This window comes from Dasypus novemcinctus, chromosome 2 (assembly GCF_030445035.2).
Source record: "Dasypus novemcinctus isolate mDasNov1 chromosome 2, mDasNov1.1.hap2, whole genome shotgun sequence".
Classification (NCBI taxonomy): domain Eukaryota; kingdom Metazoa; phylum Chordata; class Mammalia; order Cingulata; family Dasypodidae; genus Dasypus; species Dasypus novemcinctus.
Window position 1 is genome coordinate 55,485,056 of NC_080674.1, and position 21,827 is coordinate 55,506,882.

The window sequence follows — 21,827 nt, forward strand, 5'->3', positions numbered from 1 at the left end:
TAAAGGAACAAGATAAGCCTCCAGATGACATAAAGGAATTGAGACAACTAATCACAGATGTTCAAACAAATCTCCTTAATAAATTCAATGAGATGACTAAAAAGATTAAGGATATTAAGAAGACACTGGATGAGCACAAAGAAGAATTTGAAAGCATACATACAAATATAGCAGATCTTATGGGAATGAAAGGTTCAATAAATGAAATATTAAAAACATTGAACTCATATAATAGCAGATTTGAGGAGGCAGAAGGATTGGTGAACTCGAAGAAATGGTCTCTGACAGTGAACATACAAAATAACAGATGAAGAAAAGAATGGAAAAAATTGAACAAAGTCTCAGGGAACTAAATGAGAGCAAAAGATGTGCAAACATATGTGTCATGGGTGTCACAGAAGGAGAAGAGAAGGGAAAAGGGGCAGAAGGAATATTTAAAGAAATAATGGTAGAGAATTTCCCAACCCTATTGAAGGACATAGATATCCATGTCCAAGAAGCACAATGTACTCCCACCCGAAAAAATCTGAATAGACTAACTCCGACACACGTACTCATTAGAATGTCAAATGCCAAAGACAAAGAGAGAATTCTGAAAACAGCAAGAAAAAAGCAATTCATAACATATAAGGGATACGCCATAAGATTAAGTGCTGATTTCTTACTAGAAACCATGGAGGCAAGAAGACAGTGGTCTGATATATTTAAGATACTACAAGAGAAAAACTTCCAGCCAAGGATCTGGCAAGATTGTCTTTCAAAAATAAGGGCGAGTTTAGAATATTCACAGATAAAAAGAAACTGTAAGAATTTCTAGCTTAGAGACCAGATTTTCAGTTAATTCTAAAGAGTGTGCTACAGCCCAAAAAGAACAGTAGATAAAGGAATGGAAGAGAGTCTACAAATGAAGATTATATCAATGAAAGTAACTAAAAGTGTCAAAAGAGTGGTGAAAATAAAATATGACAGATAAAATTCATATAGTCAGGAATAAACTTAATCAATGATGTAAAGCACCTGTATTCAGAAAACTGCAACTCAATGTTAAAAGAAATTAAAAAAGGCCTATAACTGGAAGAACATTCCATGCTCACAGATTGGAAGACTAAATATCATTAAGGTGTCAATTCTACTCAAATTGATATACATATTCAATGCAATCCTGATAAAAAATTATACCAGCATTTTAAAAAAAAATTGAAAACACTATTACCAAATTTATTTGGATGGGTAAGGGGTCCTGAATAGCCAGAAACATCTTAAAAAGGAAAAACAAACTCTCATCTCCAGACTTTAAAATCATTTTACCTAGCTATAGTGGTAAAAACAGCATGGTACTGGCATAAATACAGACACATAGACCAAGGCAACCAAACTGATGGTTCAGAAACAGACCCTCACACATATGATCAACTGATTTTTTACTAGCCTGTCAAAACTGCCAAGCTCCGCCAGAACAGTCCATTCAACAAATGATAGTCAAAGAACTGGATATACATAGCCAAAAGAAAGAAAGAGGGGAAGCGGACTTGGCCCAACAGATAGGGCCCTTGGACATGGGAGGTCCAAGGTTCAAATCCAGAGCCTCCTGACCCATGTGATGAGCTGGCCCACTGGCAGTGCTGATGCACGCAAGGAGTACCCTGACATGCAGGGGTGTCCCCACATGGGGGAGCCCCACACACAAGGAGTGTACCCTGTAAGGAGAGCCGCCCAGAGGGAAAAGCCGCCCAGCAAGAAAAAAGTGCAGCCTGCCCAGGAACGGCGCTACACACTAGGAGAGCTGACGCAGCAAGATGACGCAACAAAACAGGACACAGATTCCGGGTGCCACTGACAAGAATGCAAGTGGACACAGAAGAGCACACAGTGAATGGACACAGAAAGTAGACAACTGGGGGGGGGGGCTGGGGAAAGGGAGAGAAATAAATAAAAAATAAATCTTTAACAAAAAACCAAAACCCTGAACAACTAAAGCAATAATGAACAAGAGGTGATAACCAAATAAATCAACTGAACAATTAAGGCCCCTTTCATTTTCAGATTCTTCCGAAAACATGTTCATATACCATATACCATATACCATTTTTAACCAGTGTGACTAAAAACTCCAGAAACTCAAATTCATTTTTAACAATTTTTGATGGAATTCTTCTAAAATGTATTACTTCCTGACATAGTACAAAGTACAATAAGCAAAATTCAAAGCTTATGATGTGTTAGTTCTTACAAGTATCTGTATTCGTTAGTCAAAGGGGTGCTGATACAAAATATAGAAAATGGTTGGTTTTTACAAAGGGTATTTATATGGCGTAGGAGCTTACAGATACCAGGCCATAAAGCATAAGTTACTTCCCTCACCAAAGTCTATTTTCACATGATGGAGCAAGATGGCTATTGACGTCTGCGAGGATTCAGGCTTCCTGGGTTCCTCCCTTCCAGAATCTTGCTTCTTTCTGGGTTCTGGGTTCCTCTCTTCCTGGGGCTTGCTTCTGTTTCCTCTGTGAGCTTAAGGCTTCAGCAGCAAACTCCAACATCAAAACTCCAACACCAAAACCCCTCAACTCTGTCCTTTGCCATGCCTTTTATCTGTAAGTCCCCACCCACCAATGCCCTAATGACGTGGCCCAATCAAAGTCCAAGTCATAACTTAATCACACCCAGGTACAGACCAGATTACAAACATAATCCAGTATCTATTTTTGGAATTCATAACCATATCAAACTGCTACAGTATCTATTACTATACCCGGGCTTACAGAAACTACTTGAAAAGGCTTATTTCCCAATTCCCCAAGATTGCTCTTATTTTCTATTCCGTGATTCTCTTCTCCTCTACTGTCAGCTGTCAGTTCTCAGAATGTCAACCTCTAGTGTCACCCCACCCACAGCTTCTAATCTGTTACCTAAGAAAAAGTGAAAGTGCCAAAAGAAAACAGAGAGTTCAAACTTGTTAAATTAGTAACTCTAATTTCAAACACAATTCTAGGTTAACAGAAAAAAGAAAGTTGGTTCCTACTCTTTTTCCTAGTAATGTGTAAAGATTTATGACTTCTTTTCTTCCTGCTTAGAGACCTTTTTCCATAAGATGTGATTTTCTGCTTCAGATAGTAAAGTCACTGCAAGTCTGACTAAAAGTATTAGTATGCAGTACCTTGAAGCTAAAAGTACAATGCACTCCAAATTTATAAATGAAAGTTCATGGAGCAATAGAACATATACAACTGGTTCTCAAAAATAACTATTGCATTAAAGTTGAGACATAGAAAAAGTAATTTTCTTAAGATGACTCGGCTAATAAAAAATAGCACCAACTAGAACAAGTTTCTTAATGCCCAATGCCCTTTCTTTTAGAACATATTCCTTTTATATTACTTTCCATTTTACATGAAACAATGATGCTAATAAATTCACCATTACTAAGATTACTTTGAGTTGCTAGTTTTAGTGATGCGGAATCCTTCTGACTCCCTTCTGACCAACAGTGTATTATCTGCAAAAAGGTTAACCAGTCAATGGATCCAAATAGGAGCTCTGCTGAAGTAATTAAGCAACTACCTAAATTAGCTATGAAGTGGAAGTAGAGGGTGCCAAGAGAATAAATGAGAGTGAATGACTGATTTTGAGTGGTCAGGGTATGCGAGGAAGTATGCACTTCCAGAGCCATGTGGTTAATCATTTAAAAACGTAAACCAGGGGAATGGGTATAGCTCAGTGGTTGAGTGCCTGCTTCCCATGCACAGGTCCTGGGTTCAATTCCCAATACCTCCTAAAACAAAGAAACAAAAAACATAAACCAGCTCAGGTTTGTTCCTTACTTTATAACAATTCTTATTCCACCCCATCCCCTTTATTCCCCTCCTGCATCCCACTGTATTTGGTCTGCTCTTTCCTAGACTTCCAGTCTTGTCTTAACACTTTCCCTCTCTCACTACGCCAACCATATAGATTTTCTTCCTTCCTACAACATGCCATGCTCATCCCCATCTTAGGGCCTTTGCACTTGTAGTTCCCTCCACCTCAAACACTGCCTCCAGCTCTTCCAATAGCTGACTATTTCAAATCACTTCAGCTTAAATATCTGTATTAGTCAGCCAAAGGGGTGCTGATGCAAAGTACTAGAAACTGGTTGGTTTTTACAAAGGGTATTTATTTGGGGTAGGAGCTTACAGATACCAGGCCATAAAGCATAAATTACTTCCCTCACCAAAGTCTATTTTCACATGATGGAGCAAGATGGCTGCCGAGGTCTGCGAGGGTTCAGGCTTCCTCGGTTCTTCCCTTCCTGGGTCTGGCTTCTTTCTGGGTTCAGGGTTCCTCGCTTCCCAGGGCTCCAGCTTCAGGCTTCAGCATCAAAGTCTAACATCAAAACTCCAACATCAAAAGCCCTCAACTCTCAATATCTCTTCAGGAAGCCATCCCAACTTTAAAACAATTTAGAGCCCACTTATTTTTTACCATGTGTGATTCTATGGCCTTCCTAGCAATTTTTGTTCTATTCTGGTGAACTTCAAAAATATAAAAATTTTTTCAAGAGTTTTTATGAGTTTACTCAGGATATCAGTCCCCCAGTCTTAATCACTTGAAAGGTTTTAAGTCTCAACTAGTTTTAAGGATTTTTCAGAAACACAACCCTTTGGTTGGCAGACAAATAAATTATTCAACCTCTTACTTTGGTTTCATTCGCACCTTGATAAAGCAGTCTTGTTAATTAGGCTAAAGGAGGTGCTACATTTAAGGCAAAAGCAAGGGAGAGAGAGAAAGGCATGGGGTGGAGAGGTGGGTTGGGAGGACAAACGGTGAACAATGGGGAAAGGTCTTCCTATTCCTAGAATTATTTCAGGCTTCCATCTCAAGGTCTTCACTGCCCACTTGTATGGGTATCAAACGTTCCTCATCTCCTTTGCTCAAATGTCAAATGTCACCGTCTGTGTGATGTCTTCCCTGACCACCCTATTTAAAATTGAACCTCTCCTCATTTCCCTCTCTATTCCTTTTCCAGCTTTGTTAAACTCCAGAGCACTTGTCACCATCCAAGAATGAAGAAATTTTACTTGCTTATCTTCACCCCCTCCACCAATAATGGAAGTTCCTTGAAAGAAGGGAGCTCAGTCTGTTTTGCTTATGTGGTATCCCCAGTGCCTAGAATTCTGCCTGGCACAGCAGCCCTTCAAAAATTATTTGATGAACAAATTAAGTGAAAAAAAAAAACCAAAAAAACAAACAAACACAAGTGGTGGAATATCCAGAACTGTGCCAAGTGCATTCGGTAACACCAGTAATTTTCCACCTGTAGTTGAGAGTACAATTTTGATAAACTACTATATATAATCCTTCCAATTGTTTGGAAAGATAGGGAAGGATGGAAGCTGAGTAGAACAATTACATTTACATTAGGAACTATAAGGAGTTCAGAGAAATGGCTTCTTGTGTACTTTTCTTGCAAATTTTTCCCCAAGTAGGCCCATTATATTTTAAAAATTCCCAAACACAAAAAAGAAAAACAAAAAGACAATCATTTGACAATCTGCTTAGCAACAACATTTATACTACTATATATATTAATTCACTGTTATAAAAAAATTACCCACAAATTTAGTAGATAACCACTCTAGGTTCTTCTCTCTTGCTGTCCTGGCCCTAATAATTGCTCTGAATTTTTCTTTATCAACTATCCAATATTTTTTTTTCTTATTTTTTTTTTTTCTCTTATAGGTAGCAGATCTCTGACCTAGCTGGTGAGAGCAAAAGAACAGGTTTCACAACAACAATTAAATACCGGGTTTGTGGAATCACTGGCATCCTCCATGCATCTCAAGAAAGTTTAAGATGGTACTTCCTTCCTCACAAATAAATGAACATGAAAATGTCAAATACGTTTGGCAGGAAACAGATCATGTAGGGTTACAGAAAAGGGTTGAAGGGGAGAGAGAAATAAACAATTTTAGAGCTAACATTCCTCAACTTTAATACATGTGCCAATTCTACTTCTTTCTAAAAGGGATAAAAAAGAATTAGCTTTTGAAAACACTGCACTCAAAATAATGTTTCTGATAATAACATTCTAAGTGTCAATGAAAAAGAAAACCTGTACTTATTCCAATAATTTTTAAAATGACTATTAAATGGACTAATAACTCCAAGTAGGATAATATTAACATATGTTAAAACATATCCATGAAACAGTTCCTACCTCCTAGAGTTTTATAGAAATGATAAAAAATATAATTCCTCACATATCATAAGGCAATATTTAAATATGGAAAAGAATGATTCAAACAACAATGATACATGAGGTGCGGATATCAGGAAGAATTTAAAAAGAAGCTGACAAAAAATAAAGGAAAGAAAAAAGCTGACATCTGGGTTGGGTCTTACAGGATTTCAGTAGGTGGTATTTGAGATAGATGGCATTCTATGAAGAAAAAAATGGCAAGAATAAATATGAGGAGACAGGAAGCCAATGGCTGCATTTGGAGCAGTGAAAATATATCGGATTTGCTTTAGCTGAACATAGGAATTAGTAAAAAGACTGGAAATAGGACCTTGCATGCTAATTGAATGGTCTGGGAAGTGGTATGATCAAAACAGTGTTTCTGGAAGATTAATCTGTAAGGCATAAAAAAAAAAAAGCAGAGCTAGGGAGACCTATCAAAAGACATTGATGATGCTCCAGGAATTTATGACTGCCTAAACTAGGGTATGAACAGTACAAATGAAGACTTGAAGTGTATATGAAAATGATACATAAATGCAGACTGCGCAGGGCTTGGTAACAGATTGGCTGTAAGGAGAAAGGAAGGCATCAAAATAACTTCTGACCTTGGATAAATAAGTATATGGTAAAACAAGGAAGTTGGAAGAATAAGCTAGACTGGAGAGGGACAAGTAGTTTATGTTAGCCATGTTGAATTTGAGATGCTTGCAAAAGTAAGGCCAAAATGCCCATGTAAATGTAGAAATGGCTGACTTGTGTTTGAAAGAGAGATCGGGATCAGACACGTTGATTGAGGACTCATCTACAAAATAAAAGTTAGAAGTAATGGAAACAGAAGAGCTCTTCTAGAAGAGCTGAATAGAGGGAACTATACCACCAAGGACTGACTTTGAGGAAGGGCCACAATTTGGGAGCCAAGGGAAGCCAAGAAATTTAAAAAATGACTTCAGAGAGTTCAAAGAATTCAGAGGACTGTCAAGATCATTAAAAAAAAAAAGGCTGATTCACAAAATAAAAACTCCACAGAGAGGTCAATTCTATGTATTTATAACTTTGCACAGCAAAGAACTATTATCCACTTTCTAAGTAAAAGTGATATCTGCCTACTTCTTCAGTATCATATCCTTTTCTCCGCAAGCATTGCTTACATTCTGTGAGTTCCTCCAGAGCCTCTAGATTTTTCAGGACTCAAGGTCTTTGCAAATGGTGTTTTTAACCTCCACCTGGAATACTATTTCTGTCATTCTTTACAGAGTTCACTCCCAGTCAACCTTCCTGATCGCAACTTAACTGTCATTTTTTCAGAGACCATCCATCCTCTTCCTTCCAAGACATATTAGATTACCCTGTTATACTCTTTTCCTGGGTTTTTATTTGTGGTACTAATCAATCATAAAGCCATATGTGTAGGTATTTTATGCCTATCTCCCCTTTTAGACTGGCAAAGTCCATGAGAGGTGCTGTACTTTATTTTGCTACCTCCACCCTGAAAACTCATGGGAGATAAACAGATACTCAATAAATATTTCTTGAATGAATATTCCGAAAAGAACTACAAACAATGTGAGCGGAACAAAATAGTGTATAATTGTTCATCTTTTAAAATTAGCTGTACTAATAGCCTGTGGATCTGAAGCAGGAATAGGCAATCTCCAATTTGAATTAGCAAAGCAATTTTTGCACAGTAAGCAAATACTTGGCTGCGATAAAGACCACGGATAATTTTACAATAGGTTATAGCTATATTCAGTGCACAAGCACCTATAATTCTTATTAAGTCTGGCTTTTCCATACCATATGAATACACTATATCGTAGCTGAAAATTAAATGCAGAGCAGGTAGAACTCCCACACTACCCGTCTCCGCATTATTAGCCCGACTAGTAGAGATGATGGCTCAGGACTGATTCCTGATGAAACCAGGATCCAATGCAGTTCTTATTTTGTTTTCCGAGGATGCTAAGCTGGAGGGTAGGAGGGAGCTGCCAGGCTGCAGCAAGACCACAGCTGGAACTTTGGAGCTCAAACAGCTTAGAGTGATTGAAAACCGAGGCCACCCCAAGGGAGAAGAGGAGCCTTTACCCCAGGAGAAAGCTCCACCCTCTGGACAAGCAGCAGGATCTCAGGGACGAAAGCCGGGGGCCGTAGGACCGCTCGTACCTTGCCTGACTCGGGGGTCCCTGGAGCTGGAGACAGCAGCGGGTGACGGCCTGGCCACAGGCTTTTTGTTTTGGGCCTCCCCGGCAGCTCCGGCCTCGGCGGATTTGGCTCTGGAAGCAGTTACGGCGGCTCGGACCGCCGCGGCTCCCGGCGTCTTGTGTTTCTTGTTCTTGCCGCCCATGTTGCAGTGTAGCAAAAAACCTCTCCAGGCCCAGTCCTCGGCAACACTACCGCAAGCCCGGAAAGCTGTTCAGTCTCCTGAGCCCGCGCCGCTACCCTGCAATCTCCATCCGGGCTTCTCTGGTGTGGGCGGCCGCTGCCTCGCAATTGGACCGATTCGCCTGGACTCCGCCCTTCTCACCGCCCCTTCAGGTGCCAGTCGCGAGCCGCATGCTGGGGATCTTGAGCACGCTTTCTCTATAGCATCAGAGAGAGCTACCTGCTCACTAGTGGTAAGAAAGGTCCGAAAGAAAAAAGGGAGCAAGGAGAAAAATCCGGCGGCCGCGTGACTTAACTACTTTTGTCTCCCACAGGCCACTGTTGAGCCCTCCTTGGCGTCACTGTCGGTGGAATCGCGAAGCATCGTGGGTATTCGGTATCTCAGCGTCGAAAGATGGCGGACGCTTTCGGTGATGAACTGTTCAGCGTTTTCGAGGATGACTCGACCACTGCGGCCGGAACTAAAAAAGACAAGGAGAAGGAGAAATGGAAGGGGCCTCCAGGGTCTGCGGAAAAGGCCGGGTAAGGAGGACGTCTAAGATGTATTTTTTTCTCGATGCTAGGAAAGAAGACACGACTCTTAAGAACAGACCGAGGAAGTAGAGCATATATTTAAGTGGCATCGGGAGGGGAAGGGAGGTGCTTTTGAAAAAAGGTTGGAGAGGGAGGAAGAAAGACTGCTGATTTGGGGAAACTGATTTTTAGTCTTTCTTGGTGTCCGCGGGCAAAGTGAGCTCCTATTGTTGCACCTATTACGCCTACGTCGCTCGCTCCACTCCTGTCTTCGTCTTTGGGGTCTTGAGGGTAGGAAGAATACCTCTAGGTTCTGTACTCCTAGCACCAGCACAGTGCCTGGCACAGGGTCTTTAATACATAAAATGAATGGCTAATTTAGTAAAGGCTTAAAAAGCTTAAAGAAAGTGAGTTGGGCTGAGTTGGAAAGGGCAAATAGCGACAGAAGGAAAAGATCGCCAAGGCGTAGTTTTCTCCTTCATTAAAACGGGGGTAATATTGTCTAGGAGATAAAGCATGCAAATCCCTGGCAGTGCTTAGTACGTAATAAACACCCAAATGCTAGCTATTACTGAGTTTAAGACAATATTTTAAAAATTACCAGACAGTGTGAACCTCAGATGCGTATAATTCCCAGAAAGTGCACCGCACTGGTTATAGTACACAAGGGAAAACGAATACTTGAATTAGATAAAGTAAACTGATTAGTTTTTAATAAAATTTAACTTGGTATGGGGGGTTTAGCTAATAGATACTTAAATTAGACGCGATTTTGCTCTGCGAATTTTCTTTTTTTTTTTTTTTTTTTTTTTAAAGATTTTATTTTATTTATTTAATTTCCCCCCCTCCCCTGGTTGTCTGTTCTTGGTGTCTATTTGCTGCGTCTTGTTTCTTTGTCCGCTTCTGTTGTCGTCAGCGGCATGGGAAGTGTGGGTGGCGCCATTTCTGGGCAGGCTGCTCTTTCTTTTTCACGCTGGGCGGCTGTCCTCACGGGCGCACTCCTTGCGCGTGGGGGCCACGCGGGGGACACCCTTGCGTGGCACGGCACTCCTTGCGCGCATCAGCGCTGCGCCTGGCCAGCTCCACACGGGTCAAGGAGGCCCGGGGTTTGAACCGCGGACCTCCCATATGGTAGACGGACGCCCTAACCACTGGGCCAAAGTCGTTTCCCTGCGAATTTTCATTCTAGGTAAGGAGATACGCATTTTAAAGTTAAAAGTAGTTGTTAGAGATAAAATGAGTGGTCTGTAAAAGTTGAAGAAAGAGACATCTATTTGAGATGTTCAGGGAAATTTACATGGAGGGTTTTCCTGGTTAAGGAAATGAATTAATGGTGCTGAGATTTTTAAATTTTTGTTTTTTTACACAAATTGGGCTAGTTGGGAGTCTTAGGGACTATGAAAGATAAAGCTGAAAATATAGATTAGTTTTAGAATATGAAGGGCCTTTAATATCAAGCAGAGGAGTTTTGATTTTTATTAATTAATTAATTTATTTATTTTATTGCAGACAAAGTTTATTGGGAAGCTCTCCCAATGGAGGGAGTCTGAAGAATAAACTTCAGCCTCTTCCGCTTCCACCATGGCTGAGGTCTGAAGAGAGACTTCAGCCCACCCCTGGAGGGTGGTGGATATGACAATTATGTAGTACATTGATAGACAGAGAAACCGAATACAGCCAGAGGCCAAATGGCTAGGGGATAGTGGGCTGGGGTATTCTTGGAATGCGGGAGGGGTTGGTGGTGCCTGGGCATGGACGGGGTGAAGGCCTATGCTCCACTTTATTCATTCTTGGGAGGGGATGGGCTCCTCTGCCTGTCTTCTATGGAAGTTATGGCTGGAGGCTGCCTCTCTTCAATTTTATGTCTCAGGGTAATTGAATCAAGGTATGACCTTGTAAGGGGGACTCTCTAACATTCCTAATTCTTTGATTATATCTATATATGATGAAGGACCTGAATAATGGGAGTACTGGGCAGGACAGGAGGATTAGGGGCTTCAAGGTGAAGACTCAATTTGCCTACTTCCTGCTGTCAGGGGGCAGAGAAAGGTTCCCTTCCTTTCTGCCCGGTGGGTTTTGACTTCTGGTCCCGCTAAGATTGGTATTGTTCTCGCAGCAAAAAGATGCTGTTCATGTATTTCTGAGTTGTTGAATGTATGATTTGGTATATGAACCAAACAAGAAGCTGTAAGAGATAAGGACCAAAAAGGAGAAGCAGCAATACTATCAGTAATGGTGTTATAATGGGTAAAAGGATTGATTTTAGGGGTGAAGAGAAGTAAGAAACAAATGAGGATAGTGTCTGTAAGGGGATGATAGGGATTTTTTTAGAGGTTAGTACAAAGAGGAGTGGAAGGGTAGAATATAGGACATCCATTGTAAAGAGACTTTAGTCAGTAAAGGAAAGGAAGAGGGTAGCAAGGGAGAAGAGGATTTCTTCGGGGTAAAAATCAGATCTTGTAACCACAGGACCTGAATGATGTCAAGGTATTGCTTGAGTGTAAGGGTAGAGGGGGTGACAAAGTCAGTTAAGTGTGAGGAGAGCATGATAGAAAACGTGTTGGCCTTGAGTAATAACTTACAAGTTGACACTGTCAGATTTAAATGTAGTTATGACTAAATGGCAGGAAGGAAAAGGGAGCGAGATTAAAGGGAAACTGAGTCAGTAGTAATTGAACGTTGTCACCTTGTTTTTTTGTGAGTTTCAAGTGTGGGTCTTTGAGAGGTTCACAGGTATATGTATCTTGAGCTTCAGGATCTTGTAATTTGCTGTCTACAGAATGTGCTGGAGTAGGCTTTAACCCAGTCACCTGGATGAATAGGCATTGAGGGGACAAAAGGTTCTGGCAGGAAGAGTAGAGTCAGTTATTTGATGCAGCATTGAGTGCATTTGTTTTAGGCTGACTATATTGCTTTCGAAATCTGGTACCCAGTTGTAATCTGGTATCAGTGTCCAGTGTTGGATGGGTTCTCTCGGCAGTGGCAGGGCAGAGATTCCTCGCCAATTGATTGGTCTCAACATGGCCCCAGACATGGGTTTTCAGCACCAAATGTTAGAGAAATGGCCTGATGATTGCAGGCAGAAAGTTTATTGGGAAGCTCTCCCAATGGAGGGAGTCTGGAGAATAAACTTCAGCCCCTCACCAGCATGGCAGGGGTCTGAAGAGAGATTTCAGCCCTGATTTCATTTAGAAAGTCCTGGTGACAAAGTTTTTTTGTGGTTTTGTTTTGTTTTTCTCCCCTAATTTGGTGATTGTATAAAGCAAAGTGATACTTTAGGGAATGTAATTTGAGTAGTGGTTGGCACAGTATATAGGAAGAGAATAGGCACTGATGGTAAGAAAGTAAAGTAGGATTGTATTTCAGTTACCTAGTTGTGAGATGAAAATAATCTCAACTCAGGAGATTACAGGAGGACCAGAAAGGGAAGGAAAGATCTACATAAGTCATGAAGGAAAAAAATGGCAGACCTTAATTAAGGAGAACAATGGATATAGGGATCAAAAGAGTTAGATATTGAATTTGGGCATCAGGGAGAAGAAAAATAGGGAAATTCAGAGGACACTTTTTTCCTTCCAGTTTGAGAAGTTATAGGTTAACAAAGAAATCATGCAGAAAGTACAGAGTTTCCATATAATCCCTCATAGAGTTTTCTCTATTAACACTTGGTTAAATTGATGAAACAATATTATTATAGAATACTATTTCCTTTGATACATAGTAATTTTTAGTGTTTGCTGTGTTGTCAGTTCTATCTTTTTTCACAGTTTTTATTTTTGGTGTATTAGGGTTTTCTAGGGAAAGAGAACTGACAGGAGATAGCAATAAGTATTATGAGATTTTTTGAATTGTCTCATGAGGCCCATGAGGGTGCATGAGTCCAAATTCCATAGGGCGGGCTGCAAGCCAGGAACTTTCCTGATGAGTTTGCTGGTAGAAGCTGGCTCTCTGAAGTAGAGGTGGAAATTCTCTCTCAGAATGCTGGAATCACTTCTCCTTTTAAGGCTTTCAGCTGATTGGATGAGACATCTCTAGTTGCTGAATGCACTTTCCTCAGTTGATTGCATCTATGGCTGATTACATCTACAATCATTTCACTGTCCATGAAATGTCTTTGCAATACAGTTAGCCTATAGCTTGCTTGACTGAACAGCTGTACACCATTACCTGTCTAAGTTGACACCTTATCCTAACCATCATGTCCGGTAACATTTATATGTGTATACCTAAAATTTCCCCGTTTAAACACATTCAAATATAATTCAGTGGAGTTATGCAATTAAAATATTGTGCTACTTTTCCAATATCCTAAACCAACTGTACCAGTTAAGCATTAACTCCCCATCTCCTACCGCTACCTATTCCTATCCCAGCCCTTGTAATCTGTATTCTGGTTTCCAATTGTGAATTTTCATGTTCTAAATAAATAGTTCATGTAAGTGAGATCATAGAATATTTGTCCTTTGGTATCTGGCTTGTCGCTTGACATGATGCCTTCAGGTTCATACTTCTTGTCCCATGTATCAGAACTTCGTTCCTTTTTACGCTGTATGTTTGTACCACATTTTGTTTATCCATTCGTCTGTTGATGGACAGTGGTGTGCTTCCATCTTTTGGCAATTGTGAATAAGGCTGCTGTGAATATTTGTACCAATGTCTGTTTGATTCCCTGCTTACTTTTGGGTATATACCTAAAAGAAGGATTGCTGGGTCATATGGTAAGTCTGTATTTAGAATTCAGTGGCTGCACCATTTTCCATCCCTGCCAACAATGAATGAGTGTTCCTGTTAGCCCACATCCTCTACAAGTTACTATTTTTTAAAATATTATTTATTCCCCTCCTCCCCCGGCCCCCCACTCCCCTCCCTTCCCGCTGCCAGTTATTTGCTCTCTGTGTCCATTCACTGTGTGTTCTTCTGTGTCCATTTGTATTCTTATTGGCAGCTCCAGGAATCTGTCTCGTTTTTTTGTTGTGTCATCTTGCTGTGTCAGCTCTCCGTGTGTGCAGCGCCACTCCTGGGGAGGCTGCACTTTTTTCGCACTGGGCGGCTCTCCTTATGGGGTACACTCCTTGCACGTGAGGCCCCGCTACATGGGGGACACCCCTGTATGGCATGGCACTCCTTGCGTGCATGAGCACTGTGCATGGGCCAGCTCACCACACGAGTCAGGAGGCCCTGGGTTTGAACCCTGGACCTCCCATGTGGTAGGCAGACGCTTTATCAGTTGAGCCAAATCCGCGTCCCTATTATTTTTAATAATAGACATTCTGGTGGGTGTGAAATGGTGCCTCATTTTGGTTTTCATTTCTCTAATGCCTAATGAGGTTGAGCATCTTTTCATGTGCTTATTGGCCATTTGTTAATCTTTGGAGAAGTATCTATTCAAATCTTTGCTCATTTTTTAATTGGGTTGTTTTTCTCTTTGTTGAATATTTTGGAGTTTCTTTTATGTATTCTAGATTTATTAGACCCTTATCAGATATGTGGTTTCCAAATATTTTCTTCCATTCTGTAGCTTGACTTTTTACTTTCATGATAAAGTCTTTTCATGCACAAAAGTTTTTAGTTTTAATGAGGTCCCATTTATCTACTTTTGTTTCTTGTGCTTTGGTATAAATGTCTAAGAAACCTTTGTTTAATACGACATTCTGAAGATGCTTTCCTAGGTTTTCTTCTAGAAGTTTTTTTTTTTTTTTGAAGATTTATTTATTTATTTCTCTCCCCTCCCCCTGCCCCAGTTGTCTGTTTTCTGTGTCTATTTGCTGCGTGTTCTTTGTCCATTCCTGTTGTTGTCAGTGGCATGGGAATCTGTGTTTCTTTTTGTTGCGTCATCTTGTTGTGTCAGCTCTCTGTGTGTGTGGCATCATTCCTGGGCAGGCTACACTTTCTTTCGCGCTGAGCGACTCTTCTTACGGGGCGCACTACTTGCACGTGGGACTCCCCTACGCAGGGACACCCCTGCATGGCAGGGCACTCCTTGCGCGTATCAGCACTGTGCGTGGGCCAGCTCCACACGGGTCAAGGAGGCCTGGGGTTTGAACCGCGGACCTCCCATGTGCTGGATGGATGCCCTAACCACTGGGCCAAGTCTGCTTCCCTCTTCTAGAATTTTTATATTTAGTTTTGTTTCTTATGTTTAGGTCCTTGATCCATTCTGAGTTCACTTTTGTGTATGATATGAGGTAGGGATCCACCTTCATTCTTTTGCATATAGATATACAGGTTTCCCAGCACCGTTTGTCAAAGAGACTATTCTTTCTCCATTTAGTGGACTTGTCACTCTTGTAAAAAATCATTTGCCATTGATGCAAAGGATTATTTCTGAACTCTCAATATGGTCTGTATATATCTGTCCTTGTACCAGTACCATCCTGTTGACAGTCTTATTGGGACTCTACTGTACATAATATGTTGCTTTTCTCTTGCATCTTTTAGAACTCTGTCTTTGTCCTTAGCATTTGGCAGTTTGATTTCTGTCTGTCTGGGCATGGTTATCTTCAAGTTTATCCTATTTGGGGTCTGTTGTGTTTCTTGAACATGTATATTCATGTCTTGTTAATTTTGGAAAGTGTTCTGCTGTTGTTTTTTTCTTTTGCGTTTTTTAAAAAAATGGATCTCCAGATTGCTTTTCTTTTTTTAATTTTCTTTTTCTTTTATTTATTTATTTCTCTCCTCTCCCCCCTCTCCAGTAGTCTGTTCACCGTGTGTTCTTCTGTGACCGCTCCTATCCTTAGCAGCACCGGGAATCTGTGTTTCTTTTTGTTGCGTCATATTGTTGTGTCAGCTCTCTGTGTGTGCGGCGCCATTCTTGGGCTGGCTGCACTTTCTTTTGCGCTGGGCGGCTCTCCTTACGGGGCCCGCACTCCTTGCGCGTGGGGCTCCCCTATGTGGGGGACACCCTGCGTGGCAGGGCACTCCTTGCGCGCATCAGCACTGCGCATGGGCCAGCTCCACACGGGTCAAGGAGGCCTGGGGTTCGAACTGCAGACCTCCCATGTGGTAGGCAGACGCCCTATCCATTGCGCCAAGTCTGCTTCCCTGCTGTTGTTTCTTTGAATATTTCTTTTGCCCCTTTCTTTTCCTTCCAAGACTCCCATAGTATGTGTATTGGTCCACTTGATGGTGTCTGACAATTCTCTGTTCACTTTTTTCCTGTCCTTTTTTCTTTCTGTTCAACCTGAATCATTTAAATTGTCTGTCTCCAAGTTCACTGATTATTTTGTCAGCTCCAGTCTGCTGCTAAAATCCACTAGGGAATTTTTTATGTCAATTTTTTTTAGCTCTTTAACGCCAATATTTCTAGTTAATTCCTTTTTAAAATTTCTGTGTCTTGAGATTCTCATATTGTTCATTCATCATTTTCCTATTATCCTTTAGTCCTTCCTCATATTTTATATCTTTGGCCATTTTGAAGATTTTTTTTAAAAGTTTTTTTCTAGTATGTCTAATGTCTGATCTTTGTTGATGGTTTCTGAATTTTATCTTGCTCCTTTGAATGAATTATGATTTCCTGATTCTTTGTGTTAAAATTTTTTTTCTAATGTCTTCAAATTTTTCATTGCACATTATACATTTTAATATTTTAAAGGGTTTAGTATTTTGCCCTTGAGTTGTCTGTTTTTTTTTCTAAGTTTGTATACACTACCTAGTCATATGACAGGTTTCTTTGTGTACTATGAGGTAAGAAAAATGAAGAAACAAACCTAAAAAAAAACACTTTTCACAGTCTTTCAGGGTGATTCTCCTTTTGCTGGTGCTCTCTTCAGAGTTTAGTTCTCCTCACAAGAATACAACCCACGATGAAAGTGCAGGGGCCTCTCCATCTTTTCTGAGCCTGCTTCTTGTCCTGTACTTGTATTTTCTATTAGCCTTAAGGAATTTTCTAGTTCATAGCAATTCCAATGAACCCTCCACTCCCTATGAAGTAGACTCCCTACCCCACCCCTGGGACTCTGTAATATTTCTTAAACGAGGAAGTCTTTTGCCCCAGGAACTTAGATTTGATTGTTTATTGCAGTCCTTTAACTGCATTCAAGTAGTTTTTACCTTCAGGGTAGGTTCTGGGAGAGGGAGCCAGAAAGGAGTGTCCTGGTTCAGTCTTCACTCTGAGGGATTGGCATGTAGGTACCTCAGTAGGCATTACTCTGCTCCTCCTTGAAAGAGCCAGGGATCCACTCTTGGTGTGCAGCTGGTGCCACACCATCCTGGGCAGTGGATAGGGACAGGCCAGCAAGGGTGCCACTAGCTTTTTTTTTAAGTTGCCTGTTCTTGATTTGGCACTTGCCCAGTTACTTCAATCCTTTAACTGTTTTCTAGAATTTTTAGGAAGTTGTCTCTGCCAGTGTTTGCTTGTTCAAAGATTTGGTAGGGCAATATGTCTATCTTTATGTCAGTACTGTGCTGTTTCTACCACTATAAATAAGTATAGCCAGGAAGAGAGAGTCCTCCAACTGCATTCTTTTAAAAGACATTTTTGGCTATTCAGGACCCCTCAGTCTTCCAAATAAATTTGATAATTGGCTTTTCCATTTCTGAAAAAAAAAGGCTGTTAGGATTTTGATTGAAACTGCATTAAATATGTAAATCAGTTTGGATAGAGTTGACATCTTAATTATATTTAGTCTTTCAATCCATGAACAAAGAATGTCCTTCCATTTATTTAGGTCTTCTTTCATTTCTTTTAGCAATATTTTGTAGTTTTCTGAATATGGGACCTTAATGTTCTTGGGTAAGTTTATGCCTAAATATTTGTTTCTTTTAGTTGCTGTTATAAAAGGAGTCTTTTCCTGACTTCTTCCTTAGATTACTTATTGGTGGTATATTGAAATGCTACTGATTTTTGCTTATTATCTTGTATCCTGCAATTTTGCTGAATTAGCCTATTCTAGTAGCTTTGTTGTGGATATTTCAGGATTTTCTAGATTTATGATCATATCAGAATAAAAAAGGTTTACTTCCTTTCCTTTTTGGTGCCTTTTATTTCTTTTTCTTGCCTAATTGTTCTAGCTAGAACTTCCAGCAAAATATTGAATAACAGTGGTGACAGCGAGCATCCTTGTCTTAGCGAGAAAGCTTTCAGTCTGTTGAGTACAATGCTAGCTGTGGGTTTTTTGTTTTTTTAAAGATTTTATTACTCTTATTATTTTTAATCCCCCTTCTGGGTTTTTGCATGCTGTCTGCTCTCTGTGTTCATTCGCTGTGTGTTCTATTTTGTCTGTATTTATTTATTTTATTTCCCCTCCCGCCTTGCTGCTTGCTTGCTGTCTGCTCTCTGTATCCATTTGCTGCGCACTCTTCTGTGTTTTTGCTCTTCTGTGTTTTTGCTGGTCTCCTTTTTTTGTTGTGTCACCTTTCTGAGTTGGCTCTCTGTGGTGCCTGCAGGCTGGGCGGCACTCTGCAGCGTCTGGACAAGCTTGCCTTCTCAAGGGATGTGAACCCAGGGCCTCCCTTATGGTAGAAGGGAGCCCAAGTGATTGAGCCACAGCCGATTCCCTTATTTTTTATTTACCCCCCACCCCAATTGCTTACTGTTTTCTCTCTGTGTCCATTCGCTGTGCGTTCTGTGTCTGCTGGTCTCCCTTTCTTGTGTCATCTTGCTGCACCAGCTCTCCGCAAGTGCGGGCCAGCTTGCCTTCACAAGGAGGCCCTGGGACATGAACCCAGGGTCTCCCATATGGTAGGCAGGAGCCCAGTTGGTTGAGCCACAGCCGCTTCCCTCTGGGTTTTTCATATATGCACTTTACCATATTGACACAGCTTTCTTTTATTCTTTTCTTTTGGAGTGTGTTTTTTGTTTTCTTTAAATCAAGAAAGGATGCTGAATTTTGTCAAATGCTTTTATGGCATCAATCAAGAGGGTCAAGTGATTGTTCTTTAATTTATTAATGTGATTTATTATATTAATTGATTTTCTTGTGTTGAACCACCCTTACATACCTGGATAAAACTCACTTGATTATGGTGTATACTTCTTTTAATGTGCTTTTGGATTTGGTATGTGTTTTTTTTTTTTTTTTGAGGATTTTTATATCTATGTTCATTAGAGAAATTGGTCTGTAATATTCTTACAGTATCTTTATCTGGTTTTGGTTATTAGGGTAATGTTGGCTTCCTCGAATGAGTTTGGTAGTATTCCTTCCTGTTCAGTTTTTTGGTAGATCTTGAACAAGATTGATATTAGATCATCTTTGAATGATTGATAGACTTCACCTGTGAAGTCATCTGGTCCTGGGCTCTTCCTCTTTGGGAAGTTTTTTATGACTGTTTCAGTCTCTTCCCTTGTGATTGGTTTGCTGAGGTCTTCTATTCCTTCTACGGTTAGTGTAAGTTGTTTGTGTGTTTCTAGGAATTTGTCCATCTTGTCTACATTGTCTAGTTTAGTGATGTGTGGTTGTCTCTAGTATCCTCTTATGATCTTATTTAAGCAGGGTCAGTGGTAATATCCCCTCTCTCATTTCTGATTTTATTTGCATCTTCTCTCTTTTTTCTTTGTCAGTCTAGCTAAGAGTTTGTTGATTTTGTTAATCTTCTTGAAGAATCAACTTGTCCATTTTTAAATCATATTTTTCATCTTTTTACTGTTGAGTGTAGCATCTTTTTATGTATCAGGGATATTAAACTCTAATCAGATATGTGATTTCCAAATATTTTCTCTCAATGAGTCAGCTGCCTTTCACCCTTTAGACAGAGTCCTTTGAAGTTAGAATGTATTTAATTTTGAGGAGGTCCCATTTATTTATTTTTTTTTGTTGCACACGCTTTGGGTGTAAGGTCCAGGAAACCACCACCTACCCCAAGATCTTGAAGATGTTTTCCTACATTTTCTTCTAGTGGTTTTTTGGTCCTTGGCTTTGTATCTAGGCCTTTGATCCACTTTGAGTTATTTCTTGTGTAGAAAGTGAAACAGGAGTCCTCTTTCATTCTTTTTGTTATGGATATCCTGTACTCCCAGCACCATTTGTTGAAAAGACTGTTTTGTCTCAGTAACATGGACTTGGTAGGTTTGTCAAAAACCAGGTAGCCGTAGAGGGGAAGGTCTGTTTCTGGATTTTCAATTTTATTTCACTTAGTCTTATTGAGGTTCCCCTGTACGTGATACATTGCTTTTCTCTTGCTGCTTTCACAATCTTCTCTTTATCTCTTGTCATTTTGAATAGTAGGTGTCCCGGAGTAAGTCTCTTTGGATTTATTCTGTTTGGGGTGCTTTGTCCTTCTTGGATATTGATTCTTAAGTCTTTTAAAAGAGTTAGGAAGTTTTGGTCATTATTTCCTCAAGTATTCTTTCTGCCCCTTTCTGTTCTGTTCCCCTTCTGGGACACCTGTTATGCATATATGTTTGTGTGTTTTGCATTGTCATTCAGTTCCCTGAAACTCTGTTCCATTTTTTCCATTCTTTCCTTTTTCTGTTTTTCTTTTTTACTTTTTTTCTTTTTCAAAGTCAGATGTTCTGTTCTCCATCAGTTCACATCTGCTGTTATATGCCTCTAATGTATTTTTAATCTGAGCCATTGTGTCTTTCATTTGCATATGGTATGTTACTTTTCTTTGCAGGCTTTCAGTTTGTCTTTTTAATATCCTTTATCTCTTTTGTCATATTTTCCTTTAACTCCTTGAATTGATTTAAGAAATTTGTGTGATTATCATTGATTAGTTTTCCTAAATCCTGTGTCTTGTCAGGATTTTTGGTTTGTCCTTTGCTGGGCCAGCTCTTTCTGTTTCCTAGTATAGCTTGTAATTTTTTGCTGATGTCTGGGCTTCTGAATATGTTGGTGACTTTACTCTGATGGTTAATTTCTCTCTCTTGCCTGGTCGTTTTGTTTCACAGCTCTTCTTTGCTATTTGGATCAACTTATTGTAAGTCTTTAAAGTTGTCTAGCTTAAGTTTTCAAAATAGGACCAGGGACTCACTAATGGAGCACAGATTCACTCCCAGGAGTTTGGGATTATAGACCTTTTTTTCTCCTTGCAGTTTCCTGGCTGGCCAGCAGATGGCACTGAGTGGGAAATCTTTTGGTGGAGGTGGCTCTTCTAAACGTCCCTGTGATTCTGGTCTGGCCAGAGCCACGATTTGATGTGGGCTCTGCTGGCCAAATTCACTTAAGAGAAATCACTATCTGCTCTCTCTTAAAACATTCGTTCCCCTCTCAGTTGTCTATAGTGAGCTGTGGGTTTTTACCAGGCTTTTTGTTTGCGGATGGGGGTTGCGTGTCATATCCACCTATGATGGTTAGTAACTCAGTTTTCATTTAGGCTTCTCTCTGTCTCTTGCCTTTCTGAGGCGTGTGCACCACTCTCCTCGTCTGCAGACCCTCCGACAGCTTTTTGCCCTTCTTATGTTGTTTTTGTGAGAGAGTTGAGCCCTGCCTGCCTATTCTGATTGTGTCTTCCTGGAAGACCTCTACCCCTCACATCTCATGCAAAAGGTAGCATTTAAAAACTATTTTTAAGATTTGTCTTTTTCACTTAACATTATGACCTAAAGGTCATTCTGTATTTGTGTATTGATATCTTTTTCTTTGTTACACTTGTATCTTTGGGATAGATTGCTTGATGTGCAATTACTGGGTATAAGGGTGACTAAATGTGTGTGATCAAGCTAGGGATTCTCAAATTCTTCTCGTCAGGAGATGTACCATTTTGCATTTTCAGCAGCGTGGTAGACAAAATAATGGCCTCCCAAAGATGTTCATTCCTCAATACCCAGAACCTGTGACTA

The 21,827-nt window shown here is 40.3% G+C and overlaps 2 protein-coding genes across 3 annotated transcripts in view; one reads left to right on the forward strand and one right to left on the reverse strand.

Moving 5' to 3' along the window:
- DHX29 (DExH-box helicase 29) overlaps positions 1–8,558 on the reverse strand; it is a 63,138-nt gene extending 54,580 nt beyond the window's left edge. For both annotated transcript variants that reach the window (XM_058309076.2, XM_058309073.2), the window contains exon 1: positions 8,378–8,558. In XM_058309076.2, the coding sequence (XP_058165059.1) occupies positions 8,378–8,558 (181 nt within the window). The remainder of the gene's footprint in view (positions 1–8,377) is intronic.
- An 83-nt stretch (positions 8,559–8,641) lies between these two features.
- Positions 8,642–21,827, forward strand: part of MTREX (Mtr4 exosome RNA helicase) — a 121,194-nt gene continuing 108,008 nt past the window's right edge. Inside the window, exons 1-2 of the mRNA XM_058309088.1 lie at positions 8,642–8,829; positions 8,911–9,118. Coding sequence (XP_058165071.1) covers positions 8,991–9,118 — 128 coding nt within the window. The 5' untranslated portion in view covers positions 8,642–8,829; positions 8,911–8,990. The remainder of the gene's footprint in view (positions 8,830–8,910; positions 9,119–21,827) is intronic.